This window comes from Cucurbita moschata, unplaced genomic scaffold (assembly GCF_002738365.1).
Source record: "Cucurbita moschata cultivar Rifu unplaced genomic scaffold, Cmos_1.0 Cmo_Scf00020, whole genome shotgun sequence".
Lineage (NCBI taxonomy): Eukaryota > Viridiplantae > Streptophyta > Magnoliopsida > Cucurbitales > Cucurbitaceae > Cucurbita > Cucurbita moschata.
Window position 1 is genome coordinate 3,418,308 of NW_019268536.1, and position 19,247 is coordinate 3,437,554.

The 19,247-nt window shown below is 36.0% G+C and overlaps 3 protein-coding genes across 5 annotated transcripts in view; 1 reads left to right on the forward strand and 2 right to left on the reverse strand.

Annotated features, from left to right (window-relative positions):
• Window positions 1-1,172: 1,172 nt before the first annotated feature.
• Window positions 1,173-3,687, reverse strand: LOC111458046 (cytochrome P450 71A1-like). Its single transcript, XM_023100542.1, has 2 exons — window positions 2,641-3,687; window positions 1,173-1,929 (listed from the first exon to the last, which is right to left on the reverse strand). Exons 1-2 carry the CDS (start codon window positions 3,550-3,552, stop codon window positions 1,300-1,302), a joined length of 1,542 nt encoding a protein of 513 aa, XP_022956310.1. The 5' UTR covers window positions 3,553-3,687; the 3' UTR covers window positions 1,173-1,299.
• Window positions 3,688-6,355: 2,668 nt separating this feature from the next.
• Window positions 6,356-8,622, forward strand: LOC111458049 (60S ribosomal protein L7-2-like). 2 transcript variants are annotated; one of them, XM_023100547.1, is made up of 7 exons: window positions 6,356-6,458; window positions 7,182-7,360; window positions 7,470-7,567; window positions 7,650-7,707; window positions 7,876-7,955; window positions 8,040-8,142; window positions 8,222-8,622. In XM_023100547.1, exons 2-7 carry the CDS (start codon window positions 7,184-7,186, stop codon window positions 8,435-8,437), a joined length of 732 nt encoding a protein of 243 aa, XP_022956315.1. In that variant the 5' UTR covers window positions 6,356-6,458; window positions 7,182-7,183; the 3' UTR covers window positions 8,438-8,622. The 2 variants fall into 2 exon arrangements, with proteins under 2 accessions (XP_022956315.1, XP_022956316.1); XM_023100548.1 differs by having other exon boundaries at window positions 6,360-6,462.
• Window positions 8,623-10,656: 2,034 nt separating this feature from the next.
• The window catches only part of LOC111458047 (uncharacterized membrane protein At1g16860-like), a 9,230-nt gene continuing 639 nt past the window's right edge, over window positions 10,657-19,247 (reverse strand). The window contains exons 1-5 of one of the 2 annotated variants that reach the window (XM_023100543.1): window positions 18,344-18,580; window positions 12,889-13,857; window positions 12,275-12,430; window positions 11,705-11,916; window positions 10,657-11,220 (exon numbers count right to left, since the gene is read on the reverse strand). In XM_023100543.1, the coding sequence (XP_022956311.1) occupies window positions 11,028-11,220; window positions 11,705-11,916; window positions 12,275-12,430; window positions 12,889-13,782 (1,455 nt within the window). In that variant the 5' untranslated portion in view covers window positions 13,783-13,857; window positions 18,344-18,580 and the 3' untranslated portion in view covers window positions 10,657-11,027. Of the gene's footprint in view, window positions 11,221-11,704; window positions 11,917-12,274; window positions 12,431-12,888; window positions 13,858-18,343; window positions 18,581-19,247 lie in introns of those variants that run through there. The other variant, XM_023100544.1, reaches the window with a different exon arrangement.

A 19,247-nucleotide genomic window follows, 5' to 3' on the forward strand; every position in this document is an offset into this window, starting at 1 on the left:
AAGTGAGCTTTTTTGTTTTTTTGTTTGCTTTAATACTGTTGGTATTCCAAAAGTCCCTTTTCGAAGTCGTCGACGTATAGTGCGACTTGTCAGATATATTGGATCATATGGTATTTTTCCGTTCTTTTCTCCGATCGAAATATCCTCTCTTTCATTCAAGATGGATTAATTTAATTATAAAAAATTTGGAGCGTGAAACGAATTAGATCTATTTTGTGAGTATTGGAATTATTATCGATGAGAACCATTTATGCTTTTGTTGATTGTACTCATGAAAAAAAATCCAATTTAGAAAATTTTATTTATTAAGTAAATATTTAAAATTTTAATTAAATTATATTTTTTAAATATATAAATTGTCATTTTCGTGGTTGAAATAAAATAAAAGGAAAAGAAAGAGAATTTTCGTGGTTGTTTTAAGAAAATTTAAAAAAGAATTGTATTTTAGTGGAAAAAGGTTGTTAGAGTGTGAAATGAACCTACAGAGAGGACTTTTGAGTCTTTTTCCATAACATATTCTTTCTTATTTTAATTTATATATTTTTAAATATGAAAATTTAATTTTTATACTTTTAAGTGGTTTTAACGTAAACTTATTGTTGACTTCTTTTTCTAGAAAAAAAAAATTGTCTTGTTAAATGTTAACTTTTTTATATATATAATTTTCGATGACATTACCATTTAGAAGACTATAACACATGCATAAGGTAGTTGTATTTAATTTTGTAGGCTATAATATTAGTGTAGAGTATTTTTATTTTATTTTATGCTATAATGTTTTGTCTTAAAGATCTTTTATTAAACATATAAGTCTGTGACAATGTTTTATGAATACGTTTCAAATGATTATTTTGCCTATTACAGTTAGATAACTGTTGAGAATTGTTGGGGGTGAATCTCACCGTGGCTAATTTAGGGAATGATCATGGGTTCATAAGTAAAGGAATAATCTCCATTGGTATCGGGCCTTTCGGGGAAGCCTAAAGAAACACTATGAGAGAGCTTATGCTCAAAAGTATCATACTATTGTGGAGAGCAGTGATTGTTACATTAACGAAATAAAATCCAAGTTACAAAAATTAGCCCAAAATAAAATTTATTCTCAATACACAAGACATGGGATATATATATATATATATATGTGTGTGTGTGTGTGTGAAAAAAGGAAATAAAAATTTTATTTGGGTGTACACGAAATTCATCTAAAAGGGTCAAGTACTTCCACGTTGGCAGTCCCATTCCTTTCCTTTGACTTTATCGTTGACTTTGACTTTGACTTAGTAGACTATTTGAAAACTATCAGATGGAATAGAGATGAGGAGGAAGCCGAGGCTGAGCCACGACGTCCAGAGGGAATTTCTTGGGAGTGGAGAGTCCGAAGACTTCATCCATATTCAAATCTTCCTTCTTCATGTCCCCACCCAAACTCCAAGTAAATCCGTGCAGCAGATTGGCCAGGCTCGACTGAATAACCTTCAGCCCAAGGCTGTACCCAGGGCACATCCTCCGTCCAGACCCGAACGGCAGGAGCTCAAAGTCCTGCCCCTTCACGTCGATGCTCTTCCCCATGAACCTCTCTGGGCTGAACTCGTTTGGGTTCTCCCACACTGCTGGGTCCCTCCCGATGGTCCACACATTCACCAGCACTCGAGTGCCTTTCGCTATGTCGTACCCTGCTATTTGGCAATCCTCTCGGCACATTCTCGGCACTAGCATTGGCGCTACTGGGTGCAGCCGCATCGTCTCTTTGGCTATTGCGTCGATGTATGGTAAGGATGCGATGTCCTTCTCTTCCACCCATCTTTCCTTTCCGATCACTCTGTCCAGCTCTTCCCTTGCCTTGTTCAATATCTCTGGCTTTCTCAAAAGCTCCGACATTGCCCATTCTACTGTCACCGCTGAGCTCTCTGTTCCGCCTGCTATAAGGTCCTGAAAGTGAAAAACAGATCATTAGGAGAGGTTTGTAGTAGGCGTTGTTGGGAGGGAGTCTTACGTCGGATAATTAAGAGAGATCATGAGTTTATAAGTAAAGAATGTATGAACCCTTTTGGAGAAACCAAAAGCAAAACTATAAGAGCTATTGCTCAAAATAGACGATATCATATCATTGTGAAGGTTCGTGATTCCTACATGGTATCAAAGTCATGTCCTTAACTTAGTCATGTTCAAATTCGTGATTCCTAACATGGTATCAAAGTCATGCTCTTAGTATAGCCATGTCACAATAGAATCATCCTCAAGCGTGGAACAAAGAAATTGTGAGTCTCGAAAGTGTAGTCAAAAGTGACTCAAGCGTCGAACAAAGAGTATACTTTGTTTGAGGGCACTCAAAGAAGAAGTCAAGCCTCAATTAAGGGTAGAGGCTCTGTTCGATAGCTCCCATGGGCCTTAGAGGAAGCTGTATGGTGTACTTTGTTCAAGATGAGGATTCAAGATGAGGATTGTTGGGAGAGAGTCCCACGTTCACTAATTAAGGAGATGATCATGGGTTTATAAGTAAGAAGCAGATCTCGTTTGAAATGAGGCCTTTCACAAAAACCAAAAGTAAAGCATCAAAACTTATGTTCATAGTAGACAATATCATATCATTACGAAGGTTCGTGATTTCTAATAATTTAGCTTTAATAAAAATGAGCTTACTTGAGTAAACGCTTTGACTCCATGGCGTTCGAGTTTGACTTCAAGATCAGGATCATCAGCCAATTGCAACAAAACATCCACCATATCTTGAGCCACATAATCCTTAACACCCTCCCTCCTCGCATTATGTTCATCCAACACATGTTCAAGAAACCTATCAAATTTCTTACTCAAAGCCTTCATCCTCTTCACATACCCTTGCAAATCCAAGAAATCAATCCACGGTATAGAATCCCCAATATTAAGAACACCACTCAACAAGAACAACTCATCCAACATCTTCTTGAACTCATCCGGACTAACAATACCATTCTCCGACTCATCCGTATACTTCTTCCCCAACACCATTCGACTTATAACATTCAAACTCACAGTGGATAAGTAATCCTTAACCTTGATAACATCCCCACAAGACCTGTAAACATCTCGAAGCAGAGCATTCATTTCTTCCCTCCTGATGTACTCATAAGAATCAAGCCGTTTAGCACTAAAAAGCTCCATCAAACACATCTTACGAGCTTGGCGCCAATAAGGGCCGTATTGAGACCAAGTGATGTCGGAATAGTTATAGGTGGTGTATTTTCCGGCGGCGGTTTTGGGGCGAGACACGAAGTTCAGATCATGGGTTTTGAGGAAAATCTTAGCCATCTCGACGGAGGAGCCAACGACGACGGGGAATGAGCCGAAGCGAAGATGCATGATGGGGCCGTATTTTTTGGAGAGATGATGAATGGATTGGTGAGGCAGAGAGCCAATTAAGTCGAGGTTTCCGATTAATGGCCATGGTTTAGGTCCGGGAGGGAGATTGAGATTGCGGCGGCGAAGGCGGCGGGAGAGGAAGAAGAGGGCGAGAATGGCCAACCATGCGGCGGCGTAAGAAACCCATGAAGGAAAGAGCTCGATGGAATCCATGGTGATCGGAGCTAGAAACAGAGGAGATGGTGAAAGATGGTGGAAATCCGATGAGGATTAAAGGGTATTTATAGGGATGAAATTAGGTAGAAAATTAGGACATAATTTCGTGAAAGATGTTACATTAATTTCTTCGAAGTTTCAGCTGAAATTCGTCGGAGCCACAGAATGTGACTTGGGAGTAAGAAGTAAACGCAGGGAGGACATGGAAATTTGGGGAGAATTCAAGTGAAATTGGGGAGTGGGCCATGTCAGTGTGAACGCTGCTGGTAGTTGTCGTTCCGAATCTTGAACTACAAATTGATCCTAAATTAATAATTTTGTATTTAAAATATCTCATAGATTTTTTAATTTAATTACAGTTTGGTATATATTTTAATTATGCATTTGCTATTTATTGATAATTTTTTGTATTATTGGTTACGTTTGCTTAGGTAGTTTTATACGTGTCTATAGAGTAAAGTAGCTATAGAGAGGTGGCTTTTCCCGTCTCTATTTCATATTTTAATTTTTATCGCCCTGAAATTGTTCATTTATTTTTTAGGACATTAAAGTAGAGATTTTTATAGAAAATTTGTGGCATCCAAATTTTGTAAGAGAATTTTGCCCCTTTATATATTATTTATTTATTTAAGGTATGTTTATTTAAAAAAAAAATTAATGTATAATTTCTTACCCCTTCTAATAAATCTAATAATATTTTATATACAAAAATATAAGTAAATTATAGAAACTCAAATTAATATTTTATATATAAAAACATAACATAATCTTAAACATATTTTATAAACACTTAAATTTTAATAATATAGTAAAGTTTTATTTATTTATTAGATAGATAGATTTATTTATTAATTAGATAGATAGATTTATTTATTTATAGATAAATAGATCCGTAGCTAGATAGATAGACGGACAAATAGGTAGATGAGTAGATTAATAGCTAGGTCCTATGAAAATTGAACTTTGTGTCAATTCTAACATCCAAGTCTCGAGCCACATTTTAAGAGAAAAGGTTTTAGAAAATGTGGTCGAAGAAAATCGTTGAAATTAAGTATTGTGTAAGTCAATTGCATTGAAAACACGTGAGTAAGAGAGATTATAATACTTGATTGGGGAGGTTTGATGACCACTTGTTCCTCCAACAGGACATTTTGAGGTGATCCATGTTTGACCGACCTAAATATGATTTCGTTGAACCGTTAAACAAACAGAAAATACAATAGTAAAGGAATACAACATGAAAGCAAATAAAGGGTTTGGCATCACATGGACACGCAACCACGACAACACGCCTTGAATAAGCATGATCATGACATCCTTCCCCACCTAATTGGTTAACGTTCCTATCAGCTAGCTATCTTCAAACCCAGCAATGTGGATTGCGGCGGAGTCTAAGTCTTCGACGTGTTTCCAGTCCTTTTCCTCTATTAGGAGGTTCTTCCATTTGACTAGAAAATTCTGAATCCTCTATTGGCTACGATTGCTTCGATCCCCTTGGTGTCCTTTTGTTTCAGATTGATTCCAAGCCTACTGATAAATTTTCAATTGTCATTATCTAGATCGAGTTGATAAGGTTTTAGGTTACTCACCTGAATTACTAGGTGAATTTTCATCCATGTGGGCAATGCCACTCTGTAAGATATAGACCCGATCTTCTTGAGAACTTTAATCGGTCCTTCATACTTTCTAACAAGTCTCTGATCCTTTCGGCTGCAGAATCTAATTTATTTTGGCCTCATTTTTATAAAGACTTGTTCTCCTCTTCGAAATTGGAGGGGGCGACACTTCTTGTCCGCCCACTTCTTTGTGTGTCTGGAAGCTTTCTCCAAGTAAGCTCGGGCTATACCTATTGTCTGCTTCCAATTTTATTGTTAAGTTTCGGGCTTGAGGTTTCATCCCTACATATGAGTAGTAAATAATATGAGGTAGGGCTCGTTGTTGTCCACTCACAATTTAAAAGGGGCTCTTCCGAGTAGACGAACTAGTTTGACAGTTAAAACATAATTGAGCCACATCTACCAATTGTACCCAATTCTTACAACAAGCACTAACAAAGTGATGCAAGTACTCTTCGAGCAAGCAACTAAATCGCTTTGTCTGTTTATTGGTCTGGGACATACCATATTTGATCTCAGTGAGTCACTCGACTTGTGACTTAGCCAACTGTTATTGTGCCGACATCGTTTCAGTCTTTGATGGGACTAGGAGCTAATGAAGCTCTGATACCACTTATCATAATTCCAATTTTTAGGTAGCGGACTAACAATTGTGCAGTACTTACTCTAATCCAACTAACAAGTCAGCATGTGAAAATCAGACTTTGCAGTCAACTATAACGTATGGTCGAACTTCGAGCCACGTTTTGAGAGAAATTTTTTTATAGAATGTGATCGAGAAAAATCATTGAAAAACAAATCGAAATTAGGCATCGTGAAAGTCAATTGCATTGAAAACATTAGGGCAAAGGAGATTACAACATTTACTCGGGATAGATTTGATGACTACTTAGTCCCCTTGTAGTACATTTTAATGCGATTCATGTTTGATAAACCTAAACACGATTTTGCCGAACGGTCATACGAACAAAAAAAATAATAATAATAAATTAATACAACATGAAAGCAAATAAAGGGTTTGACATGGCATAAACATGCGTCCCCCGGCAACCCACACTAAATAAGCATGACCTTGAGCGTGTCTTCTTAGGTAAAAAATGGGCCTTAGTGGGCCGGTGCTTATTTTGATTACTTGGGGCCTTGAGCATCCAAAAGTGGAGCCTAGTCCCGTACGCTCCCCATCCTTATATACTCCTAATTTTCTTCTCTCCTTCTCTGCCCAGCCGGAGGAAACCCTAATTTCGTTTTGCTAGAACCTGCACATTATCAGGGGTAGCTCTGTTGCCAGTTAGTAATTTTCTCTCTATTGACTATACGCAATCTTTATCTATATTTTTTAATTTGAATTCACTGTCGCTTTTAATGAGTTTTTCCTCGGTTTCTAAATGGATTCTGATAATATAATTCTTTGCATTTGGAATTAGAGCTGTAGTTTTGTTTCACCCTCTTTGCTATGTGCTTCTATTCTCTTTAAGGTGTTTAGAAGGATTTTCCGAGTGCATTTTTAGTATTGGACTTTTAGGAATATGATTCTGGATGTGTACATTTAGCCTGATAGAGGAAAGATAAGTAAAGATGGGTTTCATTACTTTTCGTTTTTCAGAATCGATGAAAGAGAGAAATGTTCTGTTGTTATGAATATATTTTCTTCTTTTTTTTTTAATATCATCCTCACCGCCGTCAGTCTAGTTAAAATAATTAATCGTTCTGTGTTTCAATTTTTTTCAATCTGTTTCTTTTTTCTTACAGCTGTTTTATCATCACATTTTAGACGAAATTCTTGTTCTAGTTTATATTAACCATTGATAATATGTATATCAATACATTTAATAGTATTTGCAGTTTTTTTTCTTTTCTTTTTCTTGAAATTTGTTATTGGAAAACTAGTTTATACAGCGAATCTTAATTAAATGATGGCTTCGGCATTTTATTGTACATAAGCGAGAAAGTGATTGGAAATATCATAGTTCATTGGAAGTTGATTAGTTTGTTCAATATATGTTTTCTTAGTTATGGGTGAAGAAGTCAAGGCATTGATTCCGGAGTCAGTTTTGAAGAAGACGAAGAGGAATGAAGAATGGGCATTGTCAAAGCAGCAAGAATTTGAAGCGGCCAAGAAGAAGAATTCAGAGAATCGTAAGCTGATTTTCAACAGAGCTAAGCTATATTCAAAGGAGTATGAAGAGCAGGTATACATTGTTTTCCCCCTTCTTAAGTTACCTATTTTATTATGTTAAATCCCTTGAGTTTGATGCTTTCATTTTAGAGCATTTACATTTGGTTTTTGAATTTGAGTAGGAAAAAGAGCTGATTAGACTGAAGCGTGAGGCCAAATTAAAAGGAGGATTTTACGTTGTCCCTGAGGCTAAATTATTGTTTATCACTCGCATTCGTGGGTATGTGTCTTTTTTTAATGAACTGATTTATTGCTATACATGATCTTATTTTCTGATGTCCCAAAATTTGATGAAATATCAGTATCAATGCCATTGACCCAAAGACGAGAAAGATATTGCAACTTTTGCGTTTGAGGCAGGTACAATATCAAAAGTTCACATGGTTGAGTTAGTTCCCTATTGTTGTTAGGCCTAGTGGTCATGATAATTGGGCACGTTTGAAATGCTGGTATAGTTTTTGATTAAAACAGGAGAGATCTAGCTGGTTGTTATTGTTCGTGCCATAATTGCTTCGTTTTTTGTTTCAGATTTTCAACGGTGTCTTCCTCAAAGTGAACAAAGCAACATTGAATATGCTGCACAGGGTCGAGCCTTATGTGACCTATGGGTATTTCTCGTCGTAGAGATTTTAATTCTTAGAACTTTCTTCCAACTTAACAGACTGTTTGAAGTATTAATGCGATTTTTTCAGCTACCCCAATTTGAAGAGCGTTAAAGAACTTATTTACAAGAGGGGTTATGGGAAGCTAAACAAGCGGAGAGTAGCATTGACTGACAACTCAATTGTGGAGCAGGTCTCTCTCTTTCTTCCATCTCTTATTCTCATCTAAGTTTTAATGGTTAGTGTTTCTTATATTCTCTTATTGAATGAAGGCTCTGGGTAGATATGGCATCATCTGCATGGAAGATCTCGTCCATGAGATCATGACTGTCGGTCCTCACTTTAAGGAGGCGAATAACTTCCTATGGCCCTTTAAGTTGAAGGCACCTTTGGGCGGATTGGAAAAGAAAAGGAATCACTATGTTGAAGGGGGAGACGCAGGCAATCGCGAGAATTACATCAATGAGCTTATCAGGAGAATGAACTAGGTGAGGAACAATTTTGTTGTCATTGATTCTTGGTTTTTTTCTGTCCAATCACTGGAAGTAGAAACAATTTTGTTCACAAAGTTGGTCAAATCTTTCTACATTTAAGTAGCGTAGACTTGGTTTATGTCAGATACTACACTTTGAGTGCCTTAATGCTAATTTTAGTTTTATCTTTTCAATTTTTATTTGGTTGTAACAGTAGGATTAGAGAGGCCTACTTGTGGTTTAAAATGTTGACAAAACTAAGGCACAAAGATGTAGAATATGAGCTTACCATTTTAAAATAGTCCAATAACATGAAATACTCTGAAGTACAAATTTCAAAAATTGCATTAAATACTATTAACAATACTATCACCTCATTCCTGCGAGATCATTTTAAACCAAGTCCCTTTCAAATGCATTAAATACTATTACTATTAACATTCAAGACCATAAATACAAATTTTAAAAATACTCTAAAGTTTTAGAAGTTACCTTAATAAGTTGGTTCTTTTATAAATTGAAATGTTTTAGAGAAAGAGGAAGGAAAGAAAGGGATTAAAAAAGTATTTAAGAATGAAGTAATTTTTTAATCCTGAGTTGACGCATATGAGAGAAAAAGAAATCAAAGAGTGAAATAGTCTATGGGTATAAAGAAACAATTTTTATAAAAACTTAGATACTACTTTTGAAAGTGTTATGCATGGTTTAGTCCATATACTCATGAAAATTATGCGTGGTTTAGTCCATATATTAACTAAGGGTATTAATATACTAACGATAAGGGTAATTTTGAACTTCTAAAAATAAGGGTAATTTTGAACTTCTAAAAAAGTTAACGGTAATTTTGAACTTCTAAAAAAGATTAAGAGTATTAATGAAACTTTGAAAGCTCACATTTTAAATGTGTTTGGGGGCAATGTTCAATTGTTGGATCTGTTCATATTTTATTTCTCACTTTTTCAAAGGTTAGTCTATTTAGAAACATTGCAAAAACAAATTATCAAACTTTTAATTTCACTTTAGCACACCTTAAATTTTAAAAAATATTGCCATTGAACGTAATTTCGTAACATTATTTTTGGTCAACTTCTCATTCAAATAAATATGAAAATAATCGGGTAAGTTTCACTTCTTTCGAATTTTTAGTGAGTTTCAATTATGCCTTCTTCCCGTTTCTACTTTTGAAATTATTTTAAACATAGTAAACTATAATATATTATTCTCCTCCTCCAAATTGGTGAGAATAAGCCCATAGGAATTCTGAAATTTGGAGCCTTATCTCGTGATGAATTAAAGATAATTAAATTTAGAACATGAAGTATGAAATGAAAGAGGGGAACAAAGAAACTAAGGGCAATCAAACCTAAGATCACTATTGCTCGATAAATTTCTTCTCATCGTTAATTAATCATTTTCTATATTGTTGTTCTAGCTTTTACGAGCTCACACTTTCCATTAACCCTAGAATTTTTCTCTTATGAACATCTTTCATTCACTCACGTTTTAATTTTTTCATAATACATACTTTTTCCTTGTCATTTTGACGGTAACTCCAACCTCTAAATCTATTCCTCTAACCGCTACCATCTTGAACGAGCTCAAGTTCCTTGAATTTTCTTGTCTCTTAGATTTTCGATAAATTCTACCCCGAAAGTCGATTGTTTTCTAACAAATTTAAAGGTTAAGAATTCAATGTCAACACGAGCATCCTTCAATAGTACTTAACATATATACTATTTTTTTTTTTAAGATTGGAATTCAAAATTCTCATAAGTCCACCTTTTACCTTTTATAACCTTTTGTCATCCTACATTTCCTTTTTAATCTTAACAAAAAAAAAAAAAAAAAAAAAGTTGATGGAAGGGTTGTTTAAAAAAAGATAAGGGTAAAAGTGAAAATTTTCATAATTCAAATCATTTTAAGGATATTTTGTATAATTCAAGCTATATTGGTGCTTAGGTTTCATTTGTTATACTTTTGCAATAATAATAAATATTAGTAAATAAATTTGGAAAGGCCGGAAAAACTTAAATATCTAGTTAATTTGTGGGGTATGAAATTGAGAATGAAAAAAGAGCGGAGAAAGATTTATACCATTGGCTAAATGGAGCGAAGGGTGGAAATCAAGAGAGAGAGATTTATCAAAGGAATGGAGAAGACTTCTCCATCCCAACCCGTAGACATCTTCTAAAGGAGAAATGAAATAGAGGATTGTTGTTGATATTGGCAAGATGTTCGAATCAAGAGAGAAAACGCGTACACTTTGATTCTATTTAACATTAATCGTCAATCTTGTTTGAACTAGTTCGAATTTCTCCACAACACGAACACGAACACGAACACCAACCCCAATCCCAATCCCAATCCCTACTACAAGAAGCTTTCTCATGCCCTTTCCCTCCACCAAAAACGTGGAAAAGAAACTCTCGAAAACTATACACCAAAACTAAAAACAACACCACCCCATCCCCTCTTAAACCCTTGCAATCTCTGTCAATTCATCAGTCCTAACCTACCTACCTACCACCAGCAAACCCAAATATTAAATGAGGAAACAAGATTCTTACGTGAGCAAAGGCTCAGTGTGTCAAGCGAGTTCCTGATGCTACACGGCTATCACATCGTTCTTCGACGCGTCTTCACACTGCAATACAATACCTTCAATACTAGCTGGAAATATGCACTTGCTCCATTCACACCCACTTGCGATCGGATCAGGCGGAGGGACAATCATTAGCACGTTTTCGTTTCTCTGAACAACTCCCATTACACTGACAGTGCTTCCTTCCTTGATATACCTGCACATTTCACAAATAACAAATAGTAAGACCTGCCACATAACCGTTCTTCGATGATACAATGTACTAGTTCAGAGGCGCTCATAAGCTCAATATGTACCAATGTTAACCATGCATTTAGGGTAGTATTGATTCTAAATAACGCGATGATTCTGGCACTATCACTAGTCCTAAAGACCGTTTGAAGTTATTTGCAGGAGAATAGGATAGGATAAATGATGACTAAAGACTGCCGGTACCAACAGTTGAAGCGATCATCAGAGGTTGTAAAACAATTCACCATATCATGGAAACGACTCTTACAATTATCTACAATAATTTAATAGCCAAGACGTTCCTTCAGAGGCTCTAAAAAACTATATTTGACACTTTCTGTAGTTCTGGCTTTCTTCATTTTGCTAAGTTTCATCAAATAATGAATGGAAAAGAAGTATAATCCGTAGGCATGAATTATTTCAAAGCGTCAACAAAATAGGTACATTACCCTTCTCTTAAACGCATTAATCGACCTTCGCTTGAAAGATTTCGTTCTCCTAACCACCTGACAAAGTCGGGAGATAATTCTTCATTTACTGGATTAACATCAATAACAATTGGATCGTCAACATAAGGAGTCACCCTGGCTCCACAACCAGACTTAACCAATGCTCTTAATCCAGATTGAAAATCAGAGATGTAGAAGTCAACCACATGTCTCTGTGAATAACAGCAAAAAAAATACAGCTGTAATTGGCTTGAATAACAAAATTGAACTTTCAAATCAAGCAACAATGTAGCTGAGGACATTTATAGACAACTTCAAACTGCATATAGTTTTAATATCTACATGGGTAAGTACATGGTGTGACAATATTTTATGGCATTGATTCACCATGTAAACTCCAATTAAATCAGTGAATCATACTTTTAATCGGAAAAAGAACTTCAATGCTCATGAGTTTGAAAGAAAAATTATATGATAAAATGAACCATAATATCCCATAATCCCAAGCCCCACTTCAAGGAGAACAAAATTAATCAACCATAACAATAAATTGAGTCTTGAGTCACTCACTTCTAGTGATCTGAGCCCCCAAGTAAAACGGCGATGTGTAGGATTGACAGCTTTGGAACTCCATCCGCGGTACTCATATAAACTCGTCGATGTATATACACATCTTGGAACTTTTTGGAAGGATGACTCCAGGGGCATGTTACCACAGGTAACCACCTTTAGAACATGAACAAAACAAATTACAATTAACATATAAAGCAGTATAACGATAACATCACAACAAGATGAAGAAAGTGATTTTTTTTCCATTTGAGGAAATGCGACATTTCACTTCCTATGTGCCCAGAAATCTATCTATAACATATTAGACAATGGGCATGGATAAGACATCTCTAACAATTGAATGTATCAGAACTATCAGAAGATGTCAATGGCCACAAAGGTCTCCCTTCCTAACGTACGCAGTCAACAGAAATTTCTTTTAACAAAATCAATATATCTATAAGTGAACTTCAAAAATAATTACCTAAACGAAATCCTGTGAAGTTGTTTCCGCATAAATGTAGTTATGTCATGAAAAATAGTATGTTTTCCGCTAAATTTTGTGTAAATATCTAAACTACCATAAGAACTCAAAACAAGTACATTTTACTAATATCAAGAAACATACTTACCCCGGAGACCTTGACAAATTGTCCATTCTTTGCAGTTCTAAGTTCAGAATCTGGATAGCGAGCAATGAAACCCATAATTGCTCTTCTTCCCCAGTAGGTATTCCAAATGAAAAGTGTACAAACAGCAGCAAAAAGAACCACAACCACAATGAGGAGGATTGCATTATGGACAGCTCCAAGAATAAAGCCCCCAGCAATAAAACCCATCACAAATAGAAGAATTAATGACCATAATACTATCTTAGGGAAGTTCTTTGAAAATGAATAATCATCATCATAAGTAAGAGTAGTTACAGCATGACTATGAGCTGCAGAACCCTGTAACTTAATGGATCCCATAGATTCTAAAGGACCAGAAACCTTCCGTGGAGCTCCAGAAGAATTTAAAGGTCCTGAAGAAATGGGTCCTGAAGTGATAAGGCCTGTTGCAGGTAGTACAGGAGGAAGAGGCCCAGAGTTTTGACGACCGGTAGGTGTTACTCCACCAGACTGTGGACCAGACAACTTTACAGGTTCCCCATGCTTGCTCAGAGGTCCAGAATTTGATTTTTTCAATGAAGCTGAACCAGAAAGGCCTTGAGAAGGTAAAGAACCTGAGGTGGTGTACATGGTGCGAGATGTAGCATTAGGCATGATAGGTCCAGAGTGAGATGCAACACCTCCGAAAGATCCAGACCTCATGGAGCCACCAGTTATAGGTCCTGACTTCTTGGACTTGGAGCCATCCACAGGGATATCAAACATCTTCCCTAGCTCTCCTGATTTCTTAATATCTCCACCAGTATAGGGCATGGGTACAGAGCTCATCGTTGGGGTTCTCTCTTTAGGCTGCTCAGGCCTCCCTGATACGTAGAGGCCATTGCTAAGCTGATGGGATGGTATTCTGGAACTCATCTTGCCTCTTCAAAATATTCGACAGGAATTAACACAACAGAAATATCAGCAGCTGATGTAATGCTCAAGTCTCTCCTGAGGACCAAAATTTTCTAATTAATTTTATTCAAAACCTCAAATATGAGTCAGAGACAAAACATGCGCATGATAATCAAAACAAATATGTCTTGAAAGCTGAATTAAGAGCTACAGGTAAAGTTTAGGAGAACATAAACCATGGATAGCCGAAGGACTGCATTAATGTATTTGTTGTTCAGATAATGTATTTGGGGTTTCCAATAGAATTAGAATTGACTAGCCCTAAATAAATAGATGGTTAAAATAACCTTTTGGTTCCTTAAGGTTTGAGTTTAGAATCTATTTGGTCCATGAGGCTTCAAAATGAACATTTTAGTCCCTTGAGGTTTGGAAAATAGTTATAAAATGTTCTCAGACTATTAGTTGACGACTGGATGATGACATGGTAATCAAGCTGTTGATTGTGCAATGCTGAGTTGACAATTTTATTAGTTTAATAAATAAAAGAATTGGTGAGGTGGCTTCTCCTCTCTCCATTCATTCTCCTTCCTCTCTTCTTCTTCTCTTTTGGCCAAGCTCACATCCCCGCCCGTCTCGTGGATCATAGTCTGGATCTCTCCAGCTCTATCACCGCTAATGGACTATTCCCCATTTCCAAACCCCATACTCTGGTAAGGCATATGCAGAGCACGCATGACCTAGATTCTCCAATCCAAGGACAAAACAAACATTACACCACCGCAACTCTTCCCAATTTCAAAACCCACCACTTCTCTTTTTCCTCCTTCACCCCTCCTTAGTCGCCATTTTCTTTCCCTACCCTGGCGCCGCAATTAAAGCCAGCAGATTCTATTTGGATGCCGAACAAGAAAGCTTGAACGTGGAAATATCACAGTACACGCAAGGATTCGACCATGGAATTGGAATGATGGAGGAAGATTATCACAACCCATTATCAGCTTCGGGTGACCCAATGGACCTTTAAAGTCTTTTCGTTTTACTAAAAAAAAAAAAAAAATCATTTTTTCTTGATCCTTCAAATGATTGGGAATGTAGGTCCATATTTATAATACCATTAGAGGAAGGAAAGACTGGACAAAGGTTTATTAAGAATTGTGATCAACTAATTTGCTCCATACTTTATATTGTCTTCGTTTCATACCTCGATTCAGGAACTGACAAAAGAACTCTACTTCGTTCCAAATCTAGAACGGAGAAAAAACATTTCATGACTGCAATGACAACAATTAACAGGAAGATGAGAAAGGAGAAAGGTGTGACGGCGGTGGCAAACTTAATTGGAGGAATAGAAGGGAGAAGGGTCGAGAGGAAATAAGGGAGTGGAAAAGCCACGCCATTAATAATAATATTAAATTAATAAATTTGCCCACTCAACATTACACAATCAACATGACACCTCAATTTTTGTGAGTCAATTAACGGTCGAAGGACCATTTAGAACTTTTGTCAAACCTCAGGGAATAAAAAATGTTCCTTTTGAAACCTCGAGGATCAAATAGACACCAACTCAAACCTTGGGGTCAAAAGTATAATTTGCCCGAAATAAATTATTAGGAGAGAACAAAAGGTTTAGCCGCTTAATAATTCAGCATACTTAACATTAAACTAGATTTAAACACACATTCTTATCTGATAAGTAGAGTAATGCAGGGCAAGATCAGAAGATGATTGTTAAATGAGAAAGAAACCTCACAAAAGGGTAATCCTAGGTACATATTATTATGGAAGACCGAGAGAGAATATCTATGCCACAAGGGGTCTTCGACAAGGGAATCCATAATCCCATTTTCTTTTCATAATGGTCATGGATTGCCTCAGTTTTCATAATGGTCATGGATTGCCTCAGTTGCCTACTCACAAAGGCCGAATGTGAAGGATAGATAAAGGGCTTTCATAGTGGCAATGAAGGCTTTAAGCATCAACCACCTACGGTTCGCAAATGATATCATCTTCTTTTCTGATTTGTCAAATGATATCATCCTCTTTTCTGATTTGTCAAATGTCTCTTCCATACAAAAAACATGATCAAGATAGTAAAAACCTTTAGAAAAAAATCTTTTGACAAAATATCAATCTCCAAAAAACAAAGATTATAGTATCAAGGTTAGCACAAAGATTATTGGCGAATTTTCCAACAGATAAGATTGTAAAAAGGGTGAATGGTCGAATATGTACCTAGGATTACTCTTGGAAACCACAAATATTTTTTTCCTACTAGAAGACTATTATTGAAAAAATAGAAAGAAGGCTCTCAACATGGTTATTATGTCATACATTAAAGAGCGGAAGGCTCACCCTAAAACAGCTCACACTAAAACAACTCACACTGTCCAACCTCCCTACTTACTACATGTCTATTTGAAATGTTACAAAAAGTGGTTATGTATAAAGAAAGATTATTCATAAACTATCTATGAAAAGATAGTCCACACCTTGTTCAATGAAATATAATAAACCTCCTAGTAGACAATGGAGGACTCGATCTATTTTCGGTAAAGGAGAAGAACTAAGCTCTCCTCGCAAAATGGACATGGAAATATCTATCACAAGGAAAACGCCTTATGGGGAAAACTTATAAAGGCTAAATATACTCCTACATCATGTAAAAATTGACCCCTTCTATCTTCTGCAAAAGGGCTATGGAAGTATATAAAAAAAAAAAAAAAACACCAAAACCTCATCACTAGCGGAATTCACCAGAGGGTAAGTAATGGGGGAAGCACGTCATCATAGACCAACCCATAGATTGAATGCGTCAGGTTAGCCCTACAGTATCCACTTTTGTATAGACTCTCTCATAGCAAAAGAGTTACGATCAAAGAAATGTGGAATGATGTCAACAATTTATGGGACCTGAAGCTTGGTAGGAACCTAAAGGATAACGAAACCACGGAATAGGCTGAATTAAGCCTCGATCTTGCCCCATTTGTATTGTCTAATGAAGCAAACTCATTGGCATGGCTTCCCATCGAGGTCTTCTTTACTAAATTTTTTATGTGAACACAAGGAAAAAAGTAGAAGCAATAACTCCTACACTAACAAAGACAATATGGAAAGGAGATCACCCTAAAAACGTGAAGTTTTTCTTCTGGAAAATAGCGCATATAACAATTAGTACAAGTGAAAATCTAGAAAAAAAAGGCTGCCCTACATGACTCTATTTCCAAATTGATGCCCATTATGCAAGAAAGACAACGAATCACAAAGCCACTTATTTATGCAATGCACATACACTTAGAATTTCTGGACAAAGATTCTCAATATCTTCGGAGGGCGTCTACTTTTCCTAGAGAGGTAAAAGATTTATTGGACATGGCTTTAATATACCGCCCCTTCAAGAATGCAAAAGTTCTACTATATAAAAACCTCATTGTGGCTTTCTTTTGGAATCTGTGGAAAGAAAGAAATCAAAGACCATTCACGGAAAAGACACGAACTTATACAAAACTCTTCAACAATGTTGCTATATCTTGGTGTAAACTATCTCATACTTTTGTTTCCTATAGTTATACCTCCCTTATTGTAAATTGGTCTTTTGTAAACATCATAGATAACATATGCCTTTTGTAAATTTCAAACATCAATGAAATTATCGCTTATCAAAAAAAAAAAAAACTATGACTACCCGTAAACTGGGGGAAACAGCAACATACATTAGTTAAGAAACTCTTAAATTACAGGAACATATTCATGATCAAGACCATCTAGAAAAGTGAATATTGAATGACTTTCTGATGAATAGAGGAGAAGGGGTAAGAAACATACAGATATTATCCACAGTGAACCTATTTTAATGGAACCTTTGTGGGTAACTTGGTACATTATCAAAAATCAGATAATTAAGCAGCATTAGCTTCTAATCCACCTAAATAGTTAACCATTAAGCTAGGAATTCAATTAACAAGAAGAAAAAATAAAAAACTGGAACTCCGGAAGTTATTCAAACAAAGAGAGCAACCCGTATCAACTGATAGCCAGAAGTGATGATGAATAAAATGTTTAGAGTTGAGAAGTTGGGACATGTGCAGGAAACTAGACGACATGGAACTGGCATAAATGAAAAGAAATCCTAGGAACAAAGTTCACTACATGAATGTCCCCCCGCCCCCACCCCCAAAAAAAAGGAACATGGAGAAACTTCATGAAGTCTTACCCTTATCCTAAAGGGAGAAAAACGGCAGAAGGAAAGAACCGAAATTAGGATGTTCACCGGTTACGAGACAATAAAGGATTTAATATCTCGTGATTGCGCACTGAAATTGATTAAGGAACTAGGATCTGTAAGAACACATACATAATTGAAGATTACAATCAATTGAACACTCAATTAAAAAAGAGGACCATCAGCTGACCAGAAAAACAACAAGAACAACAAACGAAAACACATCCATCAGAGAAATGGAGAAGATCTACGAGGGAGGCGGGATTCAGGAGAAGCAAACAGAAAGTGGCAAAGTAGTAGAGTAGAAACGAAGTGAAAAGGAGAGAATGAAGATAGGGAAACACAATTTTGAGCACTTACCAGTAGGAAAAGCAGTGGCAGCAGCTGTAATGGCAGAAATCCAGAGATTAGGAGACATAATGTGTCAAAAAAACAGAAAATTCCAAAACCAATCCAAATCTCAGTCTCTCAATTCCTCTCTACGACTTAGCTCCCTTTCTCTCTCGCCCGCTATCCGAACTTCCGTCGCTCTCCCTCTCCTGCGGACAACCGCATCGACTGGTGGGTTTTGTCAGTCCCCTTCCAAAAAAAAAATTATAAAAATCTAAAACAGAATTGGAAATAATTAACTTTGTAATTATTGATAATCATCACTATTCAGTACAGTCCTTTTTTTCCCCCAAAATTCCATGAAATAAATTAATTGTATTCTTCATATTTGTGCTTAACAACGATTGAAAAATTCATTTTCGATCCAACGGCCCCAATTTTATCCTTTCATATCCCATCAATTTAGATTATCCAATTTAAATCGAGTTACATTAAAAGAAAATAATAATAATTTGAGTTCGTTAAATTTTTTAAAAACTAAAAATTGGAGTCGATTCACGGCTAATTTTTTTTTTTTTTTGTTAAGTACAGTTCAACCCTACTCTACTTTATTATTAATTAAGAATATTTTAGATATTAATATAATATGTATTATAAATAATCCGAATTTTATTAATAATTAAAAAAAATAACTAAACCCGAAAACAGAGGCTTGGTTTAGATTGGGTTATGAACCCTATTTCTGTCCGTGATCACCAACCGAACCAACCAAAAATTTTGAGTTCGTGCAAACTATTTCTCTAACCAACTCAGGTATACTACTGCTGTGAAGTCTATGTCTGAATTTAGAACTGTATTTGTGGTGTTGAGGTACCTGAGTTTTTGAGGAGCTATTTTAATTCTCGTTTTTCAATTTTTTTTTTTTTTTTTTTAT